The sequence below is a fragment of the Cavenderia fasciculata genome, assembly GCF_000203815.1.
Source record: "Cavenderia fasciculata unplaced genomic scaffold Scf_Dfasci-G-b-126g04.f1-5, whole genome shotgun sequence".
NCBI lineage: Eukaryota > Evosea > Eumycetozoa > Acytosteliales > Cavenderiaceae > Cavenderia > Cavenderia fasciculata.
This window is the reverse complement of record NW_004457715.1, coordinates 431,115-457,080: the sequence shown is the minus strand read 5'-3', so window position 1 is coordinate 457,080 and position 25,966 is coordinate 431,115. Positions and strand designations below refer to the sequence as shown.

Genomic DNA, 25,966 nt, shown 5'->3' with positions numbered 1-25,966 from the left:
AATAATAAAATCAAGGAACATTTCTATCAATTTATTAAGGAACAATGGTTTGAATTGGATGATTGCCTTTGAGACAAATTAAGTTGTGGTTATCAGGTGAAAAGATATGATCGAGAGGATTCCAAGCTTTGCATTTTGCACATACCACCTTGTGTTGTTTGATTTTAATTAGGTCAGTGTCAAGGGCAGAAATTGATTCGTTGAGTGAGATGTATTGTTCTGTGAGGAGTTTCATTTGTTGATCATAGTTTGTTCGAGTGATTTCCAATTCCTCCTTGGTGTTGCGCGCTTCCTGACGATACTTTTCAATTTCTTTTTGCATTGCTTCGTCGTTTTGTCCTTTTTTGGCTAGTTGATTAAACTGATCATAATACCTCATCGCCTTGGCATCAATGTTTGATATTTTGTTCAAAAGCTGTGTAATCTTTGATTCATAGTAATTTCTCATCTCCTTTTCTCTTTCCTTGTCTTCAAAAGTTAAATTGAGAGTATCTGATAGCTCTCCTGTTTCGTCCAATACTGTAAGTTTAAATCTACCAGAGGGTATAATTGAACTACCTGTGTTGTTTTGAACCACTCCATCTTCTTGACTCGTTTCTTGTAATTTTGGTGATAATTCTGTTTTGTCTTGTTGTGGAGTATCTACTGTTTCCATATTACTATTATTATCATTATTCTCATTATTATTATTATTATTATTATTATTATTATTATTATTATTATTATTATTATTATTATTATCGTTGATTGTATCTAAAAATAGTAAATCTATCAAATTATTTGATGTTGTTTGTGATTCATTTTCACTAATATTATTTAATGGCACAGAAGAGGTAGGAAGAGAGAAATCATCCAAATTAACAAGAGTTGATTCTTGTAACTTTTGTTGATTAATTATTTGTTGTTGCTGTTGTTCCAAGAGAGATATTTTCTTTTCATGTTGGGAAATGATATTCTTTTGTTCATCGATCTTGTTATTTAACAACTGTTTTTGATGTTTTAATAGACCTTGATGTTGATCTGCCAATTGTTTAATCTCATTCTTGCTATTGTTACGTGAATCCTCTAATTCCTTTTCCAATTTCTCTTTCATTGCTTTGAAATTCTCTTGATGTTTAACAACTTGATTTTCATATTCCTTGTTCGAATCGGACTGTTATATAAAAGAATTGGTGTTTTGTTAATAATCTTGCATGATATACTTTTTCTCTTCTTTTACTTGTCCTACCAATTGTTCAAGAATATCTTTTTGATCACTTAGGTTTCTTGTAAGAGTGAGATTGGTTTGATCCTTGTGAGTTATTTCTTCTTTGAGACTATTCAACGTAAATTGATTTTCCTCATTTAAAAGTGATAATTGATTCATTTTTTCTTTGGACATAAAAAGTTAGTAAGAAATTATTCTTTGGTTGTTTAATCATCTTACCATTTAAAGATTGTTTATCTTGATGTTGGCTTTGTTCTAGTTTTCTCACAGAATCGGTATGAGATGATATAATGGAAGAAATCTGTTGGAGGTTATTGGAGAAAATGGACTGTATAAGTTGGATGGTTTGTCTGATTGATGGCTTCCATGTATTCTGATTAGAAAGTTGTTCTATAGTTTTGGAATCTGGATCTAGTGAAAAATCTTTATCAAAGATGATAGATTCTATGCTGATTCTTTCGTTTGATGGTGTAATATTTTCTAATGGATAGTTCTAAAGAAAAAAAAAAGGTTAGTTTGTTCCAATATTCAATTGTACCCCCAACATACGATTGTTATTGAAGGACTATTATCAATGGCATGAGCTAAAAGTTCATTCAGTTGTTCCATTACATCATCTCTCAATTTAATGCTTGATAATGTTCTATAGGTGAACAAACAAACAAAACAAACAAGCAAGTATTTATATTAATATTATGTTATAGATTACTTTGTACATATGATATTACAAACCTTTTTAAATCAGATTGAAGGTTTCCAATGTTACTCCTGAGTGACTGAGTTTGGTCAATTAAATTTTGTTCATTTTGCTTTTGAAGTTCTCCAAGATGATTAATCTTATTGTCCTTTTCAGTTAATGATTTATCCTTTTCTGACAACTCCAATCTTAGACTTGCTTCCATTTGTTTAAATGCTGCCTCTTTGTCATTGGTCACTGTGTGAAGGTTTGCTTAAAAAGGAGAGAGAGATAGAGAGAGAGAGAGATGTAGAGTTAACACACACACAAATCGATCGTTTCTTTGTACGATGATATCATAGATTTAAATACCATTGTCATCTATTCTTTCTTGAAGTTCTATTCTTAATAAATTGATTTCATCTTCTTTCTTTTGTAACTCAATCTTGGAATTGTTAAAGAACCATGATCCTCCACTATCCTTTTTCTAGAAAAAGTGTATAAAATAAGTTTAATAGGCAACGATTGTTGTTGTTGTTGTTATTATTATTATTATTATTATTATTTATTATTATTATATGTTTTAACATACAGCCGATGGACTATTCATTTCATCTTGAATAGTTTGTATTCTCTTTGTTAGTCTCTGATTATTAAATTCTAATATATCATGTTCTTGCATAGAAGTAACAAGTGCTTGTTCCTTTGACTTTATATCCTTGTCCAGGTCTGAATTCTTTTGTTGTTCTTGAATGATAGCCTTTTTAAGTAGAGCATTCTGATTCTTTAACTTTTGATAGTTGACAATGATCTTTTGAATCTTGTCTTGATCCAATGAAGCAGTAGTATTACTTAATGAGGGACTAGAACTAATCGATCCTGAACTAGATGATAAATTCTCCATCCCTTTTTGTTTCTTTCTCTCTTATCTCTCTTGAATAATAATAATGGTTTGAACAACCAAAAAATTTTAATAATCTTTTTTAATTAAATTCATTCTGATGAAATCAAAGAAATACCAATAATATATATTACAATAATAAAGTTGTTGTATTTTATTTAAAAAGTGACAATTATGTGTGTACAATAATACATCATGATCATCATACGGAACGATAATCGATAGTTGTTGTTGTTTAGTTGTAAATGGCAGCAACGCTTTCAGAAGCACATGGACACTTGTTACCCTTGCAGGTAGCACCAACCTTTTCTTGGTCAAAGACAGCCATACCTGAACCAGAACCAGAACCAGATCCTGAACCAGATCCAGAACCAGATCCAGAACCAGAACCAGTACCAGTGCATCCACTGGAACCAGAACCAGAACCACATGCACTAGCAGATGAAGAGGAAGCACCACCAGCACCGGCACCACCAGCACCACCAGCACCACCAGCACCAGCACCACCATGAGTGCTACCACCAGAGGAAGATGGTGGACCTGAAGAGTTACATTTTCTCTTGGCCTTTGGACAAACGCAAACACAGGTAGCAACTAAATATAATAGTAAGTTAAGTAAAGTAAAGTAAAAAGAAGGATTGAGTTAGATATAATAAAGGGAATGGAAGGAATTGTTGTTATAAATATAAACATACCATCACAGGTTGGGGATGAAACAGAGGCGACGAGTTGACATCTTTCCTCACAGTTTTCTTGACTATAATCATGATAAAAATATCAAAAAAAAAACGTTAGTAAAAAGGGTTCCAACAGAGATAGATATGTCAAATCAACGACAATGACTACTAACCTGTAGGCTAAGATTTCTCTAGTGGTACCGTCATGGAAAACACATTTGCAGGTGTTTGATTGTTTGATGGTTGCTTGAACGGTGGCTGCAAGCAAAAAGGCGAGCAAAATTGAAAGAATAATGAATCTCATTATTTGTATAATATTATTTGTTGGATGATGATGATGATGTGAATAATGACAATGAGAAACCACGGCAGACTTAAATCATCAGCTCCTCCAACGCAAACGTCCTCTACGTTTTTTCAAAAAATCCCAAAAACAAGAGCTCGGAAACACCCAGGTCTATCAGAGAGTACGGTACCCGATAAAATATCAAGTTTTTCGTCCATCTAATCCCAAATTTCAATTGACCATTTCCAAGGTCGTTGAGAAACCCGTTCAACAAATGTTATTGGCTATTAAATTATATAATTAAGATCAATCAATTAATAATTAATATCCTCTCAAAATAGGATCTGATCGATCGTTGATAAACTCCTACTATATTAATATCAATCATCAAAGCCAATTATATTTTAAATGAATTCTTTTAATGGTCTTTTTTTTTTTTTTTTTTAAGCGCATGTACTCGAATAATATTTTGCATTAAACTTTGACAAACAATATAATAATAAGAATAAGAATAATAATCAAGAAGATGGCATGCACAGAGGAAGAGTTTTTAGAGATATTGGGAAGTGAAGTGTCAATTGATATGGACAAATTGGTAGCAGTCTCTCGACACGGAATACCAGAGCGTGTAAGATCTGAGGTTTGGAAGTATCTTGTCGGTGTATCAAAGAATGACAAGTGTACGGTATTATTATAAGTTTTGGTTATAAATCACTGTCTGTAAACATTAAACATTCATCTAATCATATCCTCTCCTCTCTCTATAGCTGAAGAAGAAAGAGTTAAAAAGCAACAAGAGATTGATTATAAAGAGATTGATAAAAATGATGCAGAGATTACCAAAAAGATTAGAAACCATTTAAAACGTTATCAAATACATAGTAAAGAATCAACAAAGCTAAAGATTGATTTTCAAGGTGTCGACATTAGAAACAAGATTGAAAATATTATCATCTCATACATCAACTACAACAATGACATTGAATACAACTTTGGAATGTTGGCCATACTTGGTCCATTCATGTGCACTCTACAATCTGAAAGTGATATCTTTCATTGCTATTGTGCAATGATGAAAAAGATTGAAGAGAATCTTGCTCAAGATAGTCTAACCTCTAGGTTATCAAGATTTATGATGTATTTTAGATCTGTCATTCCTGAATTGTATGTACTATAGAGAGACATAGTCTTTGATACATATAACACAACAATATCTAATCTATCTGTCTGTCATTATCATTCATCCCTCTCTCTCTCTCTCTCTCTATATAGATTTAGTCATTTTGAAGAAGAAGAAATCAATAGTAATGACTGGGCGATGAGTTGGATTAGATATTTACTATCGGTAGAGTTACCATTAGATTGTGTATTGAGATTGTGGGATAGTTATCTATCTGCACAACTAGGATTAGATCTTCATGTCTATGTTTGTTTGGCTATTCTCATTAATTTTTCAGAAGAGTTGTTAGAGTTGGAGCACTCTGAAATATTGGCATTTCTTCAACATCTACCAGGTATAGATATGGATCAAATCATCGCACAAGCATATAATATCAGAGATGATATTAGATCAAATAATGAATTATAGTAATAATAATAATAATAAATACATCAAAAATGAATATATTATATTAAGCCCAAATCAGGGCTCATATGATAGTCGCGTCGGGCATTCTTTTTGAAATTTCCTCTCAAATTTTTATAGATTTTTTTTAATAAAAAATCAAATTGAATTGTGGTCAAGACAAGACCCTTTTGTAAAGTAGTGTACCTTTTATCTTTTTGAAACAAATAATCATCACATTCATTAGATGTTCATCCTACTACTACTACTACTACTGCCACAACAAAATGGGGTTGAAAGTACAACAATATAACTCAACACAGATAGACGTAGACGAGAGTTCTCGATTGTAATATTGTTACCAAGATAGATCAACATGCAACTTGTATTGGTTACATTGCACAACCATCCATATATAGTTGTTCGTGTTGTGATAGAATCTGATTATCAAAGGAAAAATAAAGAAGAATTTTTTTTTCCCATTTTTTTTTTTTTTTTCTCGTTGCGTACCCACCAACAGTGATCATCATCAAACTGTTGTTGGGGCTCATACTAACAATTTATATTTATATGTATATAGACAACAAATGAACCGAATTCATTTATTAAATAACATTAAAACATCGGTTTTAAAGTCGACATCGACTAATGTTTTTAGATCAACTCTATTATCATCTCAATCATCTACTCTTTTCTCAACAACGACAACATCAAACAAGTACAGCAGTCTTCCAAATATTAGAAACTTTTCAACAGATAATAATAATAATAATAATAATAATAATAATAATAATAATAATAATGAACAATCATCATCATCATCATCAAAAAAAACCAATAGATTATTGAAATGGGGAGGAATAGGTATTGGAGGTATCACAGGTCTTTATTTATTAGACCTTTTAATCAACGATGATTTGGATATCTTAACGGACAAGTACAGAACCAAATTGACGGATCAAGAGAGAAAGGAACGTCCACGTCTCGTTATCTTGGGTTCTGGATGGGCCAGTTTGTGTATGCTCAGAAAGCTACATACCGACAAGTATAACGTAACCGTTATTTCTCCACGTAACTATTTCATCTTTACACCACTACTCCCAGGTACCACTACCGGAACCGTAGACAGTCGTTCAATCATTGAACCAATCAGAAATTATTGCAAGCGTTCCGATGCAGAAGAGGTTACCTTTATTGAAGCCGAGTGTCTTTCTGTAGATCCAGTCAACAAAACAATCAAATGCTTTGATAACAGTTCTGTCAAGGGCGAGGTCAATGAGTTCCAATTGCCATATGACCAATTGGTTATGGGAGTTGGTGCAGCTAGTGCCACTTTTGGCATTCCAGGTGTGAATGAATTTGGTTTTTTCCTCAAGGATATCAATGACACTCGTCTTATTCGTGATCGTATTATTGATTGTCTTGAAACGGCTGGATACCCTGGTCAACCTGAAAAAGAAATTGATAGATTACTTCACTTTGTTGTTGTTGGTGGAGGTCCATCTGGGTAAGTTCAAAACAAAACAATAATACATTTTTCAGACAATTAATTAATCTCTTCTTCTTCTTTTCACTAGTGTTGAATTTACAGGTGAATTAAATGATTTCCTAAGAGAAGATCTTTCAAAATCATTCCCAAAGCACCTCACCGATCGTGTTAGAATTACATTGGTAGAGGCACTTCCACACATCTTGACTGTTTTTGACAAAAAGCTTATAGATCATGTTGAAAAGAAGTTACAATCATCACCAACGACCAAGATTTGGACTCAAACCGCGGTAACTAATGTCAGAGAAAAGAGTATTGTTGTCAAGGGATCGGACAAGGAAGCAAGAGAAATTCCCTATGGCATGTTGGTTTGGGCCGCTGGAAATTGTCCAAGAAAGATTACAAATGATCTTATTGCTTCAATTGGACCAAAGGAGCAAAACTCTCGTCGTGGTCTTGTAGTCGATGAATATTTCCGTGTAAAGGGTGCCGATGGTATTTGGGCTATTGGCGATTGCTCTGTTACCCCAACTCCAATGGCTCCAACTGCCCAAGTTGCATCTCAATCTGTAAGTTATTAAGACAAGCCAAAGATTATGATTATCATGACTAATAATAATAATTAGGGTCGATATTTGGGACGTTTATTCAACGATATGGCAAATGAATTAAACCAAGTGGAAAAGAAACAAATGTCAAAGGACGAATTATCTGGTTTAATCAAAAAGCAACCACTATTCAAGTACCGTCACATGGGCACTCTTTGTTTTGTTGGTGACGCCACATCGGTCTTTGATTATAATGGCACCACTGGTGAGGGCTTTGCCGCCTTCCTTTTGTGGAGATCGGCTTACCTTAGCAAACTTCTTTCCATCAGAAATAGAACAATGGTTGCCAATGATTGGGTAAAGACTAGTTTATTTGGTCGTGATACAAGCAGAGCCTAAACTATTTCCCTACTCAACCTTTAAACAAACAGATAATTTTTCAACAAAACATAAGCGCAAATAAAAGTATTTTTTCCATTAACCTCAAAAAAACTCTAAATATTATTAAAATAAATATTATTATTTTTTATTGGAACTTTTTCTTTTCTTTGTTGTTGTAGTTGATTTTTCTTTTGATGAAACTACTCTTTCTTTTTTAGGTTTGGGTGTTTCAATCGTTGCAGAGTAATCAACATTGTCATTGTCCATAAGAGTTTTGTAGTCTAGGAAAATTTGAGTTTGGGTTTGCTCCTTTTTCGTATCTTCCAATGACGGGAACTGCTGGGAAAAGGGATAATTGTTTCTTGTAAATACAATAGATTCAGGTAGGGATATTTGGAGCTTGTCTGCATTTTTCTTATCATTTTGAAGATAACTTGTTGCCTTTTCTTTGGTAATTCCATAGGTTTTAATGAGGAACTGTTTCAATTGTACCAGTAGTGTAATGACAAGAGAGGAGGCAACTAGATTTTGCATGTGTAGTTCGGTTACAGTAGTTTTGGGTTCGTTTGTTCTTTTAGAAAATATTGATTGGATTTCTTCTAGTAGTGAGGCTCCTGATAGCGATGAAATCTTGTCAATAGATACAATGATTTCGAAAAGTTCATCCATGTTTCCATAGGGAAGGGATGCTAACAATTCTGCAACAAATCGGTAGAATTCCAAATCTTTGTACTTGAATGACTTGCACCCATCAAATTGTGACATGATCTGATGAATAAATATTGTTCTAGATTGTTTTATGCTTCTAAACAATAAATAAAACTTGGATAACCCTTTTGTAACTAAATTATATGGTGATTCTTTAAATCAAAAAACTAGTCTTAGTAAAGAAATATAGATATTAATATTTCTTTTTTTTTTTTTTTGTAATTACTTACTTGTTCCCAAACTACTATGGAATTTAAAACAAATTTGTAAACTTTCAATGATTCTTTTAAAGAGAGTAGATGAAAACTTTTCATCTATTTTCTTCAAGGTTAGATAGGCCAATGTTGAAATTTCAGAGTTGCTATCAGTGATTAGCGTGATAATTTCAGGTACTGCCTCTAATGGATTGATGATTCCTTGGTGAACGATCAATTCTATTGCAGTGAGTGATTTTAATCTGACCATTGGATCACTGTTTGTTAATAGTTTGCAAATTGGTATAAAGAATTTTTGAATTGATGCTACAAGTGACCTAAAGAAACATGATATTAATATTAATTAATTAATTTTTATGATCCTAGGGGTTCAATTTATCGCGTTTTACATACTCTCCATCGATATCCACATTCATAGAAATAATTGGTTTTCTATCTTTTCCTTCTCCTTCTTGGCTATCATTGTCTGACATTTGATCCTCTTGTTTGGCTGGTGTTTCATGAACTAATTGATCCTTGTTCTTTCCTTCATGTTTCAATAGCTTGATGTAGACTGATAGAACAGTGTCATTAATTTTAACCTCTGGAGAGGATAATGATATTGATAGAATTTCTTTTATGGTTTCAAACATAAGAATCGATGGTTCCGATAGAATAATGTTGCCAATTGCTTCCAATGACTTTGAAATGATATCTTTATCTTTGGTTAACTTGTAGATTCTAGAAACTATTGGTATGATCACCTCGATTACTCCCTAATAAAATAATTAAATATTAATATAAATAACAAATGTTTTAAAAGATATTTGATTGGTTGATATAACATACATCATCAAAATTTAAAGACTCTGGAAGAAGAATGCTAAAATATTTTCTTTTTTCAAAGTCAAAGTATCTAACCAAGAGACCAGTAATGTAAAGTGATCTTAATAGTTCACCTTTGGTTTTACGTTCACAGTCTTGAAGTGATTGTAGGCTTTTGCAGAAAAGATTCTCGACAACCTTGTAGTTGTAGCTAGTGTTTTGGGATATAGAGCAAAGACATTTGATCGAGGATAAAACTAGTTGTGATCCTTGGTTACTAATTAAAGTAATCAAGTCCTTTTCTAGTGTTTCAATAAATTCTTTTTCAACATTTTCCAATTTTGGTATGGTTTTTTGTAATATATATGTTACATTTATATATACTTTTAATTCTTCGTTATTAATTGCCTAAAAGAAAAAATAAATAAACTAATTAGTACAACTAATGGGATCTATATATTATCCTTAAGATTTTCATACCTTTGTTAGTTTAATATAGGGATGTAATAGTTTGGCAAATGGTGTTAAAAAAGATGGGTTGACTTTGCAAAATATTCTGAGGCATTTAAACAAGGCCAAGAACTCTGGAAGTTCTTTGGATCGTTTCTTTTCATCAAAGGAAATTAAGATTTCGATAACATTTGAGCAGATATCTTGACATGTGCTCATTACTTGTTGCGCTGTTTTCTTTGATTGTTTTTTTTTGCCTTTTTTAGCTTGGTTTTCATCCAAAAGTTGTTTGATTAAATCTACAAACCAATCATCTTGATTTAACATCTTTACAACTTCAACTATTTGTTTGGTTTTGTTGATAATTTTTTGTTTGTACCCATTGGCAGCGGTAGCGTTGCTATCATTGTCATTGAACCATAGATCCTTAAAGGTTTGGACAACTACATCTTTAATGCTGTCATCGTCTGATATTCTTGTAACCATTATCTTGCATAGATGTGGAATCATTGGATGGTCAGATTGGCTGATACATATGTCATGGAGTGTTCTGATTACTCTTTTTCGTACACTGATTCCCTTGTCTGATATTCTTTGGCATATAGCATCCATATACTTCCATGTAGATTCTGGTTTAACCAATATATATTTTCCTATCAAATCTACAGTGTGCTCTCTTACCGAGATTGCATCATCAGAAAACCTTTTTTTGATTGTATCTACATATTCCTATTGGGAAATAAAAATAAATAAATAAATATTTTTAGTTTTTTTTTTTTTAAAGTATGATGATCTTAAACATACATCTACAAGGACAGATGGATCGACTTCAACAATGAGAGAAAAAGATTTCATTGTTTTGGCTCTTGCAGCTTTTGAGGTATCGTCTAGTACCTTTAAAAGTTTGTCGAGAATTTGATTAGAGACTTGAAAGATTGATGATTTGATACTAGTTGAAAGGATTCTGTACAATTTAAATGTCAACTCTTGATTCATTACATATCTTCGTCCACCTTGTTGTTGTTGTTGTTGTTGTTGTTGTTGATTATCCCATTGGGACAACAAATATTGCTTCTCTTTTTGTGACAATGCAGATTTCATCGAATCAAACCAATAGGCAATAGTAAATTGCTTAGAGGTGGTCATTGATGGCTCTCGCTGTTCTTTTTCAAGGTAATAGTTGATGATCAATTGTGATACTACATCATGATCATTTCCAACTTGAATATATTTGTTTTGTTGTTGTTGTTGTTGTTGTTGTTGTAGGTCACCATCCTCTTTTGGCAAATCAATTGCGCTGTTGTAGCTGTCTTCTTTGATAGGATCTTCTTTTTTACTTTTGGAGGATTTTTTTTTGGTTGTCTTGTTTGGTTTTTGGTCGGGTGGTGTGTCTGATGAAATGGTTGTTGTTGTTGCTGATGGTATGAAATCAGATATTTGGTCATAGATTTTACAGTGAACACAAATCCAAGTTTGTTGGTGGTGAGTACTATCATTTAGTGAATAATCTGGAGCACATAGATCATGATAGGTTTTCTTGCATTGATTACATTTTACCATAAATGATCCAATTGGTTGATACTGTTTGCATTGACAAATTACATGTTGGTTTGTCAATGTTGTTGTTGTGGTGGTGGTGGTGGTGGTGGTGGCAGCAGGTTGTTGGAATTCCAATAATAATAATGGTAGGGATTGTATATCATCTTGAATGGTCAACATTTCCTGTTTGATTTTGGCAATAATCGTACCCAATATATCAATTGACAAGGCTTTAAGAGTTGATACTTGATCTCCTAAATTGACCTTTGATTGTTCTGACAATACCTCGCACAATGATCCAGACAAAAAGTGTAATACCATGTTGGCGGCTGGCCAATCAGGGTGATTCATTAATAACAACATATCTTGTAAAAAGTTATCCAATATAGTTCTATAATCAAATTCATCTGATGGATTTTTGATTGAACACCTAAAATTAAAAAAATAAGTAGTTGAAGTGTGAGAAGGTTATTCTTAGTTTTGAAACTACAAATTAATAATAAATAAATACTTTTGAATAAAATATAAAATAATCATAGATATAAAATTTTGGTAAGATTGTAAAGAAGAGGATTTCAAGGTGATAGTCTCTTGTTTGGCCGAGGGGAGTTGGGCTGAACTTTGAATCAATTGTAAAAATAGTGCACTAATATTTTGAATTGATTTATCATTTTCTAACCTGTTTTTGTTTAAAAATAATATTATATTAGTTTATAGGTTTATGGCAATAATGATCATGATTGACTTACTTAAAGGTACGAATATTGAGCTTTTTGAATGAAAGAGTTTTTGGTAAACTTGATAGTAATTGATCAAATATTTGGTTGCGGTGAGATGGGAATTTTTGAAAGACAACACGTAAGAGATTGATAGAGTATAGTTGAACGAGGTGGATAGGTCCACTTATAAATAAAGATGGAATGGTATAGTCCATCATAATGTTGGCAAAAGACTCGTTTGGTGGTGTGTATCTTTCTAAAAATATTGTTAATCTTGAATAGTATTCTGTTACTCTATTGCAAATTGATAAATAGTAATTATTTCCTTTTCTGTGATAAATAAATAAATATAAAAATATATAGGTTAGTTTAATTAATGGAAGAGAGTAACAAGTGATAAATATACTTTTTAGAATGTTTAGAAGAAACAGGTGATGATTTTGTCTTTGAAGTCTTTTGTTTCTTGATGTTTGTATTTCTCTTTTTCTTTTCTGTTTGAGATTCATCTTTGTTGTCGTCTTTTTCGTCACTATCACCATCGGTATCATAATCATCATCGTCATCATCGCTATCTTCTTCATCATCATCACCACTTTCTTCTTTGTCTGTTTCTTTTTTTCCTTCACCATTCTTTGTTGAAGCAGTGGAAGAGGAGGAGGAAGTAGAAGTGGGATGTCTCAATTTAAAAGAAGGGTCCAAGTGTCCAAAGATATTTTCATTGATTAGTGATTTGCAAGTTGTAACAAAATCAACCAAATCCTAAAATAAATGTTAATAAATCTATTATTATTATTTTTAAAAAACAACAGAATGATATTATAACTTACATCTTCTATCAATTCACAAAGTAAATTACCGATAACAGGTAGTGACAGTAATTGAGTGATTAATGATGAGCTTGCAAACGCCAACTCTAGTTTGTTGAACTCCAAAATATCTTGTTGTTGCATTGTCTCTTTGAAAGAAAGAGAGTGGACTTGTTTGGCAGCCTTGACAAGACGGTAAAGGTGCTGAAAAAGAGATGCATAATGCTCCAATTCAATGTCACCCAATGACATTTCATCATTCTTTTCTACGATTGATAGATCCATTCGAAGATTATCTATATAGGTAGAGTTGAAGGTTTCATGATCTTTATCTCTTTCAATATTCTCTAAAAGATATCGTATTTGTGTTACTAATTTCTCTTGGATTGTAATCTTTTTGCTCACTTGAATAATTGGTTGTTGTTGATGATGATCATCGATGGTATTTTGTTGTGTTTGGTTCAAGTTGGCATTGGAAACATTATGATTGATAGTTTTTTGTTTTCTTTTAGAGATGTTGTCATTTAGTGTTGTATTGATCAATGATTCTTGTTGTTCAATCAATGATAGAGTAGGCTTTGTTGTTGTTGTTCTTTTCTTTTTTGTTGAGACCACCTTTTTATTATTAGTATTATTATTATTGTTGTTGTTGTTGTTGTTGTTGGGAAAGTGTTTATCAATAAATTCATTGTCACTTGATACAAAAGCAGATGATGTAGATGGTAAAACTTTAATATCATTGTTGTTGGTTGATAATGTTTGGGATTGAGTAGTAGTAGTAGTTGTATAGGTTGTGGCTGGTAGGTGATTATAAATGGTTGTCATCAATGAAGAAGAAGAAGAAGAAGGTGGTGGAGTATTTTCATTGTTGTCAGATGATTTAGATGATGATGATGATGATGGTTTAAACTTCAAGTAGGATATATTGGTTTGATCGATCATCATATTGATATTTGACAATATTGCATTACTATTATTAATGTTGTTGTTGTTGTTGTTGGCAGATGTTAGAGTATTAACAGCATTTGAGAGTACATTTTGTTTGATGGCATAATCAGCCTGAATGAGATCAATAGATCTATCATTTCTGTAGATAGGAAGAGGTATTTCATGAATTGGATCTCCTATACTACCAAGATTACTACAAGTCGTTATATAATGTTGTTGTTGTTGTTGTAGCAATGTATTATTTACAATGTTATTGTTATTAATATTTTGATTATTATTATTATTATTGTGTAGTAGTGGATACATTATTAGTAGTAATAGTGATAAATAGAAATTATCTATCTATCTACCTATCTATCTATCTATTTCAATCATGTAGCTTGCAAGCTTAATTAAAAATATTTTGTTTTGGTGTTTGACAAATTTCGATTAAAAAAGGGAGGGAAATTCAAATTTTTATTGCAGAGGGGCAACCTCGTTGGATAATCTAAAAAAGACTTAATTTGGTTGATCAAAGATCTTGATGGAGAGTGCCTCTTTTCTACTAGTAAACGATGACCTTTAATATTCTAGAATTGGGTCTAAATCATATGAAGATAGATATCTTTAACCCAATTGGTAACCATGGTTACTTTCTAAATAGTGTAAACAGTCAAGAGATAATAAAATAAATTTATAGAATTTTTTTATGTTTATTTATTTTGTTTTCAATGTAGAAAGAAAGGAAATTATTTGTGGTAATTTTAGAAAAGTTTGTTATCTTTTGGATTTATAGCATTATATTTTTTTTTGTAGTGCTTGTTGTTGTTGTTGTTGTTGTTGATTGTATGTAGTAGTAGTTGATTGATTAATTTAATGGTGTCTATATTTTTTATTATATTTATAAAAGGTTGGAAAAAAATGATTATTATTATTGTTGTTATTGTTGTTATTGGTGGTACTCGATCTCCATCATCTTTATATAAAGTTGGATTTAATTTAAATGTTGGTGATTGTCTATGGTCCAGTGGTGGTGGTTGTAGTGGCATCTGTGGTGGTTCCAGTTGTAGTTCCAGTGGTTGTAGTACCGGTTGTGGTAGTGCCAGTGGTGGTGGTAGTTGGAGCATCGGTGGTGGTACCGGTGGTAGTTGTGGTGGTTGGAGCATCGGTGGTGGTTCCGGTGGTAGTTGTGGTGGTTGGAGCATCGGTGGTGGTACCGGTGGTAGTTGTGGTGGTTGCAGCATCGGTAGTGGTACCGGTGGTGGTGGTGGTAGTTGGAGTATCGGTGGTGGTACCAGTGGTAGTAGTTCCAGTGGTGGTGGTTGCACCAGTAGTAGTAGTTGGTGTTCCATCGGTAGTACCTGCAGTAGTAGATGTACCAGTGGTGGTTCCAGTGGTGGATGCGATGGTACTGGCAATGGTGCTAGCAGTGGTAGCGGTAGTGGTAAAGGTGGTGCTTGCCTGATTGGAGATACAGTTTGGTAGACCATTGATCACTTGACAGGTAGTGTCACTTGGACATTCAATCAAGGCACACTTGGGGATACAGGTGGCTGGGATACCAATCATACTCTTGACACATGTCTTATCAATTGGACAAGTGATACCAGCACATTCACATGATGCTTGACCAGTTGCAATGGTGGTAGCAGTGGTGGTAGCAGTAGTGGTAGCAGTGGTGGTAGCAGTGGTGGTACCAATGCTAGAGGCGGTAGTAGTGGCAGTAGTGGTGTGGATGCTAGCAATGGTAGAGGCAGTGGTGGCAATGGTACTTCCAGCCAATGTATTGGATTGAATACACATGGCATAGATTGGACAACAAGGCTCAGAGACACAAGTGTCAGACTTGACGTAGGCACAGGCCAATCCTCTGGCGGTACAGTTGAGTGACTCGCAAGTACCAGTCTTTGGTGGGAAGTATGGTACAAATCCAGTCTTTGGCTTGCATGAATTACGAATAGAGTAGACGGTTCCATCAGAGACACTCTTGACACAACTGTTGACGTTGAGGGCAGACTCTGTACAGTTTCTTCCAAGATGAGCAACACAGGCTCCCTTTACACGACCACAACAGCTACGCATATTGACCCATCTGCAAGCACCGTGGGTACGTCCAGTACAGTCAAATTGGTTGTCTAGATCTTCACAACGGTGGACAACTGGTGGAGTTGGCTTGGGTGCGATGAGACATTCTGGGTGGCCGTTGATCAAGGCACAATACATTCCACGTTTGCAGTGGACATCGTCACATGATTCTGGTCTTTGCTTCTTGATGCAGGTTGGCATGTGATTGATGAGCTTGCAGTGGTGACCTGGTGGACAGTTAACTCCATTGCAGGTTGCTCCACTTGTGCTACCACCAGAGGTCGAGGGTGGCTTGCAAACTGGCATACCATCGATGACTTGACAATAGTGGTATGGTGGACAAACGGCATTGTGACAGAGATCACCAGTGGTCGATGATGATGATGATCCAGTGCTAGTATCAATGATGATACAGTCTGGCTTTCCATTTACAACGACACACTTGGTACCTTGTGGACATTGATATCCAACACAGATACCAACGACATTGGTGGATGAACCACCAGAGCTGGTAGATGATGACGATGAACCAGATGATCCAGAGGTTGACGACGAAGATGAGCCTGATGAACCTGATGAACCAGATGAACCAGAAGATCCACCAATACATCTTGGTACTCTTGGACAACAGGCAGTACCATAGCATGGAGTGGATGGTACCCATTCACAGTTGTTTGCACAACCAAGGGATTCACAAGTGGCATTTGGCATTTGGTATGGGGTAATACCTTTGGTAGGTACGCAATCACTCCAGAACTCATAGATCTCTCCATCGGCTGCTTTACCACAACTTATTCTATTGTTGCAAGCACCATTGTTGCTGTTGACACAAAAGAATTTAGTCTTGCCACAACATGAGAGGTAAGGTAGGTACTGACAGTGTGGGGCATTGGTTTTACATTGATTTTCATCAAAACTTTGACAGTCTATATAGAACCAAAAAAAAAAAAAAAAGAAAAGAAAAAAAAAAAAAAAACAAGGGTTAAAAAAAAACTAGGTTGATTGGCAAACAAATATTAATATTTATATACCTTGAGCTGCTATTGCAGAAATATATATTATTGCAAGTAAAAGGACGGACACTAGTAGTCTCATTTTTCCGTATCCTTGTTGTATTGTTGTTTGGTTAGGATGATTCTTTTATCGATTTATTATTTAATATTTATTATTATTGTTATTATTTGTTGGATTTGATCAAAATATTAAATCTTATCTTGCTCCTCCCTCTTTATTATTATTATTATTATTATCCTTATGTTTTTACTTGTTGTTATATAATCAGATTGTTTAATGTTAGCTAATGATAAATAATTATAATTATTATTAATCAACTAATAGTAATTAATTAGATTATTATTTCTGATGATGAATGAATGAATGAATGAAAAATAATATTATGATTATCGCAACTAGTCTGCTGCTGCTGCTGTTGCTGTTGCTGGTTGATTGTAGTTGAGAGTAGTGAAACACAGAGAGAGAGAGGTGTAATAATAATAATAATTGATCAAAATTAATTTAAATTAATACATTGTAGTGTAGTAGTAGTAGTAGCGCCAGCCACTTTCTCTTCCCTCCTTCTCTCTCTTCCAAACCCTACGACTACTACTACTATCATCTGCTGCTGTTGCTATTGTTGCTGTTGCTGTTGTTGAACAAGTAGTAGTAGTATTACGATTATTGCAGCAGCTGTAGCTAGTGGGTGCGTGGTAATGTAAAGATGTTGGTGTTGAAAAGCGGCGATGAACTAATGACAGTGGAGGTAGTAGTAGTAGTAGAGAGAGCAAGGTATGGTAATCACTGAAAATATCATATTATCAACATCATCATCATCAACAACATCATCAGTGATTGATAATACGACGTATCATAAAAGATATATACTATTATTGACCATCCCTTACTTGTTGTTGTTGTTGTTGTTGTTGCTGTTGGTGCTTTACATCCTACATGATTACTAAATCTGAATGCACCACTTAATTATAGCAAGCAGCATTGTATTGATTGCATTATAATGTTTGATTATTGTTATTGTTGTCATTGTTGTTGTTGTTGAATGAACCCCAAGCAAACAAGAAGATGAAGAAGAGTTGATTATACAACAACTGCTGAATGAGATTTGCATATGAAAGGTGGTGTGTGCGAGGTGGTGTGTTGGAGGGAATGAAAATGAAAGTGAAAAGAATCGTGATGTTCAGATACCATTGTATATAAAATTTTTGATCATTGTTTGGGGGTTGTGGTTATGCATTACACACATCTTTTTCATTTCCATGTTGGTGTGTGTATGGTAGTGGTGGTTGGTTGGTTGGTTGGTGGATATATATTGTTGGGGGGGGTGGATTATTGTTCATTCATTAATCGAAAACAGAGTGATTTGGAAACATCAAACATTTCATATGACAATTGGTGATTAGATTTACATACAATTTGCTTCCAAATAAATAACACATATGTTAAAAAGAAGTACGAGGTGGTGGTGATGGTGGTGGTGGTATTATCGGGATACTCTATATTAAATGTTTCAGTATGAGTATAATTGATCCAAAAAAGTTCTAGGTTGCATATGCATGAACTCTTAAGTGAGTAGACAACAATACTATTTGTCTCTATCCTCTCACTCATTTTTTATGATGAAGAACAACACGATCTACACTCTGTCTCTCTCACCTTCTTCCCTATTACTTGTCAATGAAACGATCGTCCATACATTTGAATGATTTCCCACCACCATATAGTAAAAGAATTCCCAGAGAGGATCTACTCTATATTTATAAATCACACACTTTGGCAAAAATGCATTTCTCCCAAAAAATAAAATTAACAGTATTCTTTTCAACAGACTACAAATCCAATTCTTGTGCATTGTAATTGTACCCAAAAAGTATTCTAGAAAAAAAGAATAGATAGACCTTTACAAAAGTATAATCACGAAAAAGATCCACCAGATTAAACAAATTACTTTTATTTTATGAAAAAAAGTAATAATAATATCTATTAAAAAATGATTGGGTTTGGACAATCATACTAATCAAAAGATGATGGGACTATCAAATAATCATTTTTCATCAACCATCATGGTGAGGTGTAGGGGGATGAAGATATTTTCATCTTGACGGTGGATGAAAATAGGAGGAGAAAAAAAAATATCAAAACAACTTAATTTGTGAAATCGTCAATCATTTATTCAAACAATTAACAATTTTCATTTATTCAAATTTTATTGTTTGTTTAATTTTATTCAATAACTATAATTTATCAACCAAATATAATGACTTCTCCAATCTGTCCATCTCATCCATTCAGTGTTTGGAAAAATAAATACATAATGAATTTAATATTTAACAAAATTCATCAAATTCACAACAACAACAACAACAACAATATCATTATATTAGACAATGGTGAAACAGAGAAAAGAAAATTTAAAGATTGGGAAAATGGAGATTTAATGTGTTATTATGGTCATTTTGGATTGTTAAAAGATAAAATTATATTCAATCAAACTAGTTTACTGAAAAAATCAATCATCATTTCCTTTTTTTCAATCGAACTGATTTGTTCATCAACTTTAATAGAATCTACTATTTTCTCATTTTTGTATTCAAACTATCAAAAACTATTTTGTAACTCAAACTTATTGAGGTGTGCAATTAAATCTGGAAATTCTATTATTATCCAAACCTTACTTGACCAAATCACACCATGCATCCTCCAAGTTGACAGTGGAATACTAGAATACTCATTCCAACTACCCTCTTCACCACAAATAATTCAATTGGTCTATGAACACATGTGGAAAGGAAAATTGACAAACAATATTAATAGAGAGTCAATTGGAATTTATGCAATCAAGTCTGGATGCTATAGATTGATAAAATTGGCTCAAAATTTACTTCCAATCAATATATCGTCGCTCTTGAAATCAAACCTAAAGTTTTCAAACCAACAAGGGATTACCCTCTTTGTTCAATTTTTAAAATCTTCATCACCAATTAAATATATTACATCCATTCTATCAAACATTTTTAATTTTGAAATAGATAAAGAAATTCAAGAAAAATCATTTCAAATCATTTCCAGCATTATAAAAACAACACCTCTTGTCAATCACAATCTATTTGTTGTCTCTTTTTCTTTTATTTTAAATAATCAACTAATAATATCAGAAAAGCAAGAAAACCATTCAATATTGGGTCAAGACAATGGAAATAAAGAAATTCAAACTCTAGAATTGATAGTAAAAACAATAAAGATGAATAGGAACGATCCAAGAATTTTATTATTGGTAGAATCTTTGGCAAGCAGGATGGATTTCAATTTATATGTATCAAATAGTTTAATGACTAGAATGATAGAGTTTATCATTGACCTATTTCCAAAGGAAGCATTTGAGATTTTCTGCCAACATTGCCCCACTATGGTTATCATCCAAGCCTATCACTGTTTAAAAGGAATACAACAACAACAATATTCAACCAATAAATCATTAAAAAGAAGAAGAGCATCATTTGGACAAGAAGAAGAAGAGGAAGATGACATTTTCAACCAAGATGATCCATCTCAAGTTAGAATATCAAACAAAGGATTTTTAATTGCTTTTAAAAATCAAAAAAAAGATAATAATATGATCCAGTTTATTTACAAACATAGACCATTTTTATTACCATCATTCCATTCAGACAAGGATAGTAGATCTTTTCTTTTAATGTAAAAATAAATTAGAATGTTTAATATTTTATTCAAATTAAATTCTAAAGATTATTCTTTTTTTTAAAATCGACTAAAAAATGATAGCAAGGATAATTAGAGTTATTAAAGCTATCATCCAAAAGAGTATCTATCCAATTTTTTGGCAATTGGCACTGCAAAGGCGAGTTTTGGGTCAATTGACGGTATTCCAAGAGATAGGAAATCAAAGCTACAGGTTTGATTGGTCTATTTATACAACATGTCTGAAGCAATGACATGGGGATGGGGAATGTCTGGTTTCTCTTTTTGTAAGATTCAACTACACACATGTATTGTTCAAATAAATTGTCTGCATTTTGGGAAGGAATATAACCTTGATAAAGTTGGTCATCTCCCATTATCATTGCTATACAATCCATATCGGCAAAATAATTTAATTCTCTTTTTGTTGTAGTTGAACCAGAACCATTGTTGTTGTTATTGTTGTTTGGATTGTCAGATCCAAAAATTTGTCTCTCTTTTAATAATCTCGAGTAGACTTTAACAAACAACTCGATATTGCACTGAGAGGGTAAATCGTCAGAATCGATCATCTTGGTATCGGGGAAAAGAGAAAAGATTAAACCAAGAATATCTGGAGAGGGGTTTGCACATGCCATAAATCTCTCGCTTTCAATGGGAACATCGAGTTGGTTTACTAGATATTCGACTGTATCCATGCTGCCTACCTTTGCAGCAACTTCAAGAGATTTGTATTTTGCTGTTTTGCAAAACTGGGTTCTCTTGTTTTGATTGGGATAGTTGTGCAAGTACCTAACCAACTGCACATCACCCGAATTACTAGCCAATTCGACCCATTCTATTTGTGAAATAAAATTGTCTACCATTGATGTTTTTTCATCTAAAAACTATAAATACGATGATTTAGTTAGTTTGGCTAATATTATTAAAAAATAATATAATGAATAGTTTAGACACATACTTTAAATATTTCAAGGTTCAACCTGATCAATGACAAATTTAAATTTGAAATGTTGAGAGTGTTGATGATATAATCCAAGTATTCAATGATAGATTGGTCATTCATATACTCGCGCTTGATAATTGCATGACCATTTACTTGGTGACCGGTAGAGGGATCAGACATATTGCGATCATTTGATCTAAAGACATCAATCACTGATGGACAGTGTTGGTTGAGGAAACGAAGAAATGGTACACCCGGTATCGGTTTGTATGTGGCCAGCACACCTGCTTCTTTGTTTAAAATATCGGGATAATGTATGTACAAAAACTCCAATGTATCGATAGTTTGACTAGACCAAATTGCATGGTACACCTTATTTCTTGGTGGAGAGTGTTTGTAGAGCTGATTGGTTTCAGGTGTACCATGTAGATATTGAATAACTTCAAAAGGACATCCAGTGCCAATGGTATCTGAGCCAAGAATATTCTTTGTGGCCAAAAGCTTGAGAATATCGACATGACTATTTTTAGCAGCCTCATCAGCCGATCTTTGTGTGTCTGGGTCCTTTGGGTCAAAGAGTCCTTGTGCCAAAATATATCTAACCACTTCCAAATGTCCATTCTGACATGCTCCAAATAATGCTCTCTTTGACGCAGTTGCCTTCATATGAGAGTGAGCATATTGAACAATGTCCAAATGTCCATTTTTAGCACTGCCATCGATTGCACCGACAGTTGCAGTGCACTCTTTACTACGGTTGCTGTTTAGAAACTTGAGTACATCCATGTGCGAATTGGTGGCAGCTGCATCGATTGCAGCCGGTTTAAATGACACATTTACAGACAAGGCCTTTACTCCACTTTGAGAGTTTAGTTTCTCGAGGTCATGAAGATATTTGATGACATGTAATCTTCCTTTTTCAGCTGCTTTAGTGGCAACAGTTCTACCCAATGGTACATCTGGTCGAACAGAGTAAATGTATTTGATAATGTCCAACTTGCCAGCCTTTGCAGCTCCATCATAACATCTACTATTTACATAATTTGGGTATCTTTGTATCATTCTTTTAATGAGCATATCACTAACAGTTGTTTGTAAATCTTTGTCAATGGTGGTGGTGGTGGTGGCGGTGGTGGTAGTGTTGGTGTTAGAGTGGATTGATTGTACATCATTGTGTTTTGGTACTGATTTGTAAATAACTCTTTCCATAATCTCATCTGAAAAGGCAACAATACATGTAGATGATGTGGTTTGCAGATCTAGTGTATAAAGTAGTAGCAGTAGTATAATATGTTGATGTCTATTAGATGCCAGTTTATACAAAGATTCATGAGACCAACATTGATAGTTTTGAAATAGTTTGGCAATGCTCCAAGTACGAGTCTGTACAGTATCATCATTGCTATGATGATTACTATTTAATTTACAATATTCATCTACTATTTGTTGCTTTATATTTTCGTTACTATTATTATTATTACTATTTGAAATGAGTAGTTGTTGGTTTAATTGTTTACTAATTGGGTTGAGTAATAGATGAATATGATGATCGTATTTAATTAGCCAATTGATATGAGGGTTGATAGTGTGTTGATTAGGACATTTAAAGATATCATGATGTCCATGTAACTGATAACAGATACTATCCCACAAGATTTTATCTCTGATTAGTGTATGAAATGTCGTAGTCATCGTTGTTGTTTAATTTTGTCTTCAAACAAACTATTGTTTAGTTTGTACCTTTATTGCTGCTTGCAAGTCTTGGAATCTAAAAAAATAAATGAATTCATTAGAATATTTCTAATAATGCTTAAAAGATCTTGACAAAAAACAGATAATTTATTTATTATAATAATATCCTTATTTTTTAATAGTTTTAGAACTTTCTTTCTTGAAATAGTCCTCCTCACACATTATTGTGTTGGTGTGATGACTATATTTGGTTGAATTCTTCTCTTTGGTTTTGGTTGATTGGTTGATGCTTCGTTGCTAGATGTCGTAGTAGTTGTAGTTGTAGTGGTAGAAGTACTGTTTGGGGTTGGTTCAAATGTTTTTTGTTTCTTTTGTTGCATTTCTTCTTCTTCTCCTTCTTGTTGTTGTTGTGGTTTTGTTGTTGCATTTTCTTCTTCTTCTTCAACTTGATTATCCTGTGCAACTACCTTTCTCTTTGTTAATAATTCACCAGTTTGTTGTTGTTGTTGTTGTTGTTCGACCTTTGTATTTATGATAGCCTCTTGTTTAAATAATTGGAATTGTTTCATGGATGGTGGATAAATTGGATCATCCTCTGCTACGATTGAACCCAATTCATCGTTGTTAAACAATAGATAACTACAAAATCCATCTTCAGAGGCTACCATTAATATAGATCCATCTGGTGACCAACACATATCAGTGATGGGTGCATAATGTAGTTCAGACACTATATATAGTGGTTTGGTTGATTGTGTGTCGTAAATGACAATAGTATCGGTTGTACAAATAGAAAAGATCATTCTATAGGGTAGTGTTAATAGACTTGGTTGAGTAGTACTACTACTGTTGTTGGTGTCTGGTGTAGTCATCGTCGTGGTGGCGGTTGATTTGAGACTATAAATATGTGGATTGAATTTAACAACAATGGTTGGTTTGTTGGATGGTAAATGAAAGATTGGTTTGTTGAGGAGTCCTCTTGCAAAAACATAGGATGTACTTGTATACTTTTCAGTGGCATTTGATTTAAATTTACCTGTTGGTGTTACAAATAGTGATCCATCGGGTGACCAATCTGGTCTTCTAAAAAATCTAGAAAAACATAATAACATAAATCAGTCGCCTGTTGTTATTACTACTGTTGTCTATCTATCTAACTATACTATACTATACTACTTACGTTGTAACTCTTTCATCATAAAACATTGCATGATCCTTTTGTACTTTTACTTCTTTTTCTTTTTCTTCAAGTTGTTCATCTTTTGTATCATTTTCCTTTTCTTTTTTCGAATCAATCACCATTCCATCATTATTATTATTATTATTATTATTATTATTATTATTATTATTATTATTATTATTATTATTATTATTATTATTATTAGATAGACTATTTTGATTATTTATATTGAATGATCTTCTAGTCAATACATTTGCAAGTGAAACCTTTTGTTGTTGTTTCTTTTTACTACTATGTTGTTTTCCAGTTGGTGGTGGTTTGTTAAAGTTGTACAATCGACAAGATCCATCCGATGACTCTGTCACCAAATATTCACCCAACGGATCCCAACATACTCCTTGAACATAATGAGTGTGTTCTATGATGGTTTGATTACAAATCTCTAAATAAATATTGGTTGATTGATTTGATGTGTGAATAAAGCAACTAGTACTTATAGATAGATAGATAGATAGATAGATAGATAACAAATTATCAATACCTACTAGCCAAAGGACTCCAAATTTGAACACTATTATCGGTGCTGGCAGATGTTAGATATAAACCATTAGATGACCATGACAGATCATATGCATCGGTATTGACACGTAATATACTGACGATTGACCATTGTTCTTTCATGAATGAATCCTTTGCAAGAGGAATAGTTGTATTCAATCTCCAAATGACTATTGCTCCATCATCTGCACCACTAGCCAATAGATTACCACCAGGTGAGAATCTAGCAACATTTACAGGTTTTGTATGCTTTGATAGACTTGACAAGTAATCAAATACTATTTTACCTGTTTGTTTGTTCTTTTCAAAACTCCATATCTGAGAGAGAGAGATTGAGAGATTGAGAAAGAGAGAGAGAGAATGTATTAGTTTAACAAAATCTCTAAAGATAGATAGATATGTTATTCAGTGAAATAACACCGACATACTTTAATATCATTATCAGAACCAGTAGTACATAATCTATTTGAACAAGGATCAAAATCGATTGAATAGATTGGATCCTTGTTATGCCACAATATCATCACTGTTTCATATTTCATTTTGTATTCTTCTTTCTCTATTCTCTCTCCTATTCCTCCTCTTAAGTTGTGTGTTGTCAAGTTCTACTACTACTAGTACCTTGTTTTCATCATACAACTTCTTTACGCATCTTGAATGATTTTCCCTCCTTTTTTTTGAAATTTTTTTATCCAGACAGAGAAAAATTTTGTTGTATATTTAAAATCGAAGAAGATAGTTTTACCCATACACAATATTAAATATGATATCAAACAAATTTAATTTGTGATTACACACACACACACACAAACACATACAGATTAATCGATTTATATCTTAACCATCGACCGACACAACAACAAACATCTTTGCAACCCATGAATTAAATATCTGTTTT

At 33.2% G+C, this 25,966-nt stretch overlaps 10 protein-coding genes across 10 annotated transcripts; 3 read left to right on the top strand and 7 right to left on the bottom strand.

Moving 5' to 3' along the window:
• Positions 1–34: 34 nt before the first annotated feature.
• DFA_02194 (uncharacterized protein) lies at positions 35–2,787 on the bottom strand (the record flags this gene model as incomplete). Its single annotated transcript, XM_004357621.1, has 7 exons — positions 35–1,153; positions 1,220–1,371; positions 1,427–1,700; positions 1,757–1,850; positions 1,940–2,156; positions 2,256–2,370; positions 2,476–2,787. The coding sequence occupies 7 exons, from the start codon at positions 2,785–2,787 to the stop codon at positions 35–37; spliced, it is 2,283 nt and encodes a 760-aa protein (XP_004357678.1).
• Positions 2,788–3,019: 232 nt separating this feature from the next.
• DFA_02193 (uncharacterized protein) lies at positions 3,020–3,765 on the bottom strand (the record flags this gene model as incomplete). Its single annotated transcript, XM_004357620.1, has 3 exons — positions 3,020–3,378; positions 3,480–3,541; positions 3,635–3,765. 3 exons carry the CDS (start codon positions 3,763–3,765, stop codon positions 3,020–3,022), a joined length of 552 nt encoding a protein of 183 aa, XP_004357677.1.
• A 508-nt stretch (positions 3,766–4,273) lies between these two features.
• DFA_02192 (ankyrin repeat-containing protein) lies at positions 4,274–5,335 on the top strand (the record flags this gene model as incomplete). Its single annotated transcript, XM_004357619.1, has 3 exons — positions 4,274–4,427; positions 4,515–4,911; positions 5,020–5,335. The coding sequence occupies 3 exons, from the start codon at positions 4,274–4,276 to the stop codon at positions 5,333–5,335; spliced, it is 867 nt and encodes a 288-aa protein (XP_004357676.1).
• Positions 5,336–5,598: 263 nt separating this feature from the next.
• Positions 5,599–7,747, top strand: DFA_02191 (pyridine nucleotide-disulfide oxidoreductase; the record flags this gene model as incomplete). Its single annotated transcript, XM_004357618.1, has 4 exons — positions 5,599–5,660; positions 5,892–6,818; positions 6,889–7,369; positions 7,427–7,747. The coding sequence occupies 4 exons, from the start codon at positions 5,599–5,601 to the stop codon at positions 7,745–7,747; spliced, it is 1,791 nt and encodes a 596-aa protein (XP_004357675.1).
• A 238-nt stretch (positions 7,748–7,985) lies between these two features.
• DFA_02190 (nipped-B protein) lies at positions 7,986–14,224 on the bottom strand (the record flags this gene model as incomplete). Its single annotated transcript, XM_004357617.1, has 11 exons — positions 7,986–8,090; positions 8,375–8,534; positions 8,664–8,969; positions 9,046–9,407; positions 9,481–9,864; positions 9,937–10,635; positions 10,711–11,875; positions 11,957–12,124; positions 12,195–12,494; positions 12,571–12,923; positions 12,992–14,224. The coding sequence occupies 11 exons, from the start codon at positions 14,222–14,224 to the stop codon at positions 7,986–7,988; spliced, it is 5,235 nt and encodes a 1,744-aa protein (XP_004357674.1).
• A 690-nt stretch (positions 14,225–14,914) lies between these two features.
• cotD (spore coat protein SP75) lies at positions 14,915–17,077 on the bottom strand (the record flags this gene model as incomplete). Its single annotated transcript, XM_004357616.1, has 2 exons — positions 14,915–16,908; positions 17,014–17,077. The coding sequence occupies 2 exons, from the start codon at positions 17,075–17,077 to the stop codon at positions 14,915–14,917; spliced, it is 2,058 nt and encodes a 685-aa protein (XP_004357673.1).
• A 114-nt stretch (positions 17,078–17,191) lies between these two features.
• DFA_02188 (uncharacterized protein) lies at positions 17,192–18,604 on the bottom strand (the record flags this gene model as incomplete). The annotated part of the gene is made up of 5 exons (XM_004357615.1): positions 17,192–17,208; positions 17,247–17,313; positions 17,575–17,726; positions 17,874–17,925; positions 18,407–18,604. The coding sequence occupies 5 exons, from the start codon at positions 18,602–18,604 to the stop codon at positions 17,192–17,194; spliced, it is 486 nt and encodes a 161-aa protein (XP_004357672.1).
• A 646-nt stretch (positions 18,605–19,250) lies between these two features.
• DFA_02187 (uncharacterized protein) lies at positions 19,251–20,693 on the top strand (the record flags this gene model as incomplete). The annotated part of the gene is made up of 3 exons (XM_004357614.1): positions 19,251–20,219; positions 20,272–20,306; positions 20,477–20,693. 3 exons carry the CDS (start codon positions 19,251–19,253, stop codon positions 20,691–20,693), a joined length of 1,221 nt encoding a protein of 406 aa, XP_004357671.1.
• Positions 20,694–20,921: 228 nt separating this feature from the next.
• Positions 20,922–23,330, bottom strand: DFA_02186 (uncharacterized protein; the record flags this gene model as incomplete). The annotated part of the gene is made up of 4 exons (XM_004357613.1): positions 20,922–20,973; positions 20,999–21,410; positions 21,513–21,579; positions 21,654–23,330. 4 exons carry the CDS (start codon positions 23,328–23,330, stop codon positions 20,922–20,924), a joined length of 2,208 nt encoding a protein of 735 aa, XP_004357670.1.
• Positions 23,331–23,551: 221 nt separating this feature from the next.
• On the bottom strand, positions 23,552–25,610 carry DFA_02185 (uncharacterized protein; the record flags this gene model as incomplete). The annotated part of the gene is made up of 4 exons (XM_004357612.1): positions 23,552–24,413; positions 24,511–24,952; positions 25,056–25,386; positions 25,497–25,610. 4 exons carry the CDS (start codon positions 25,608–25,610, stop codon positions 23,552–23,554), a joined length of 1,749 nt encoding a protein of 582 aa, XP_004357669.1.
• Positions 25,611–25,966: the final 356 nt, after the last annotated feature.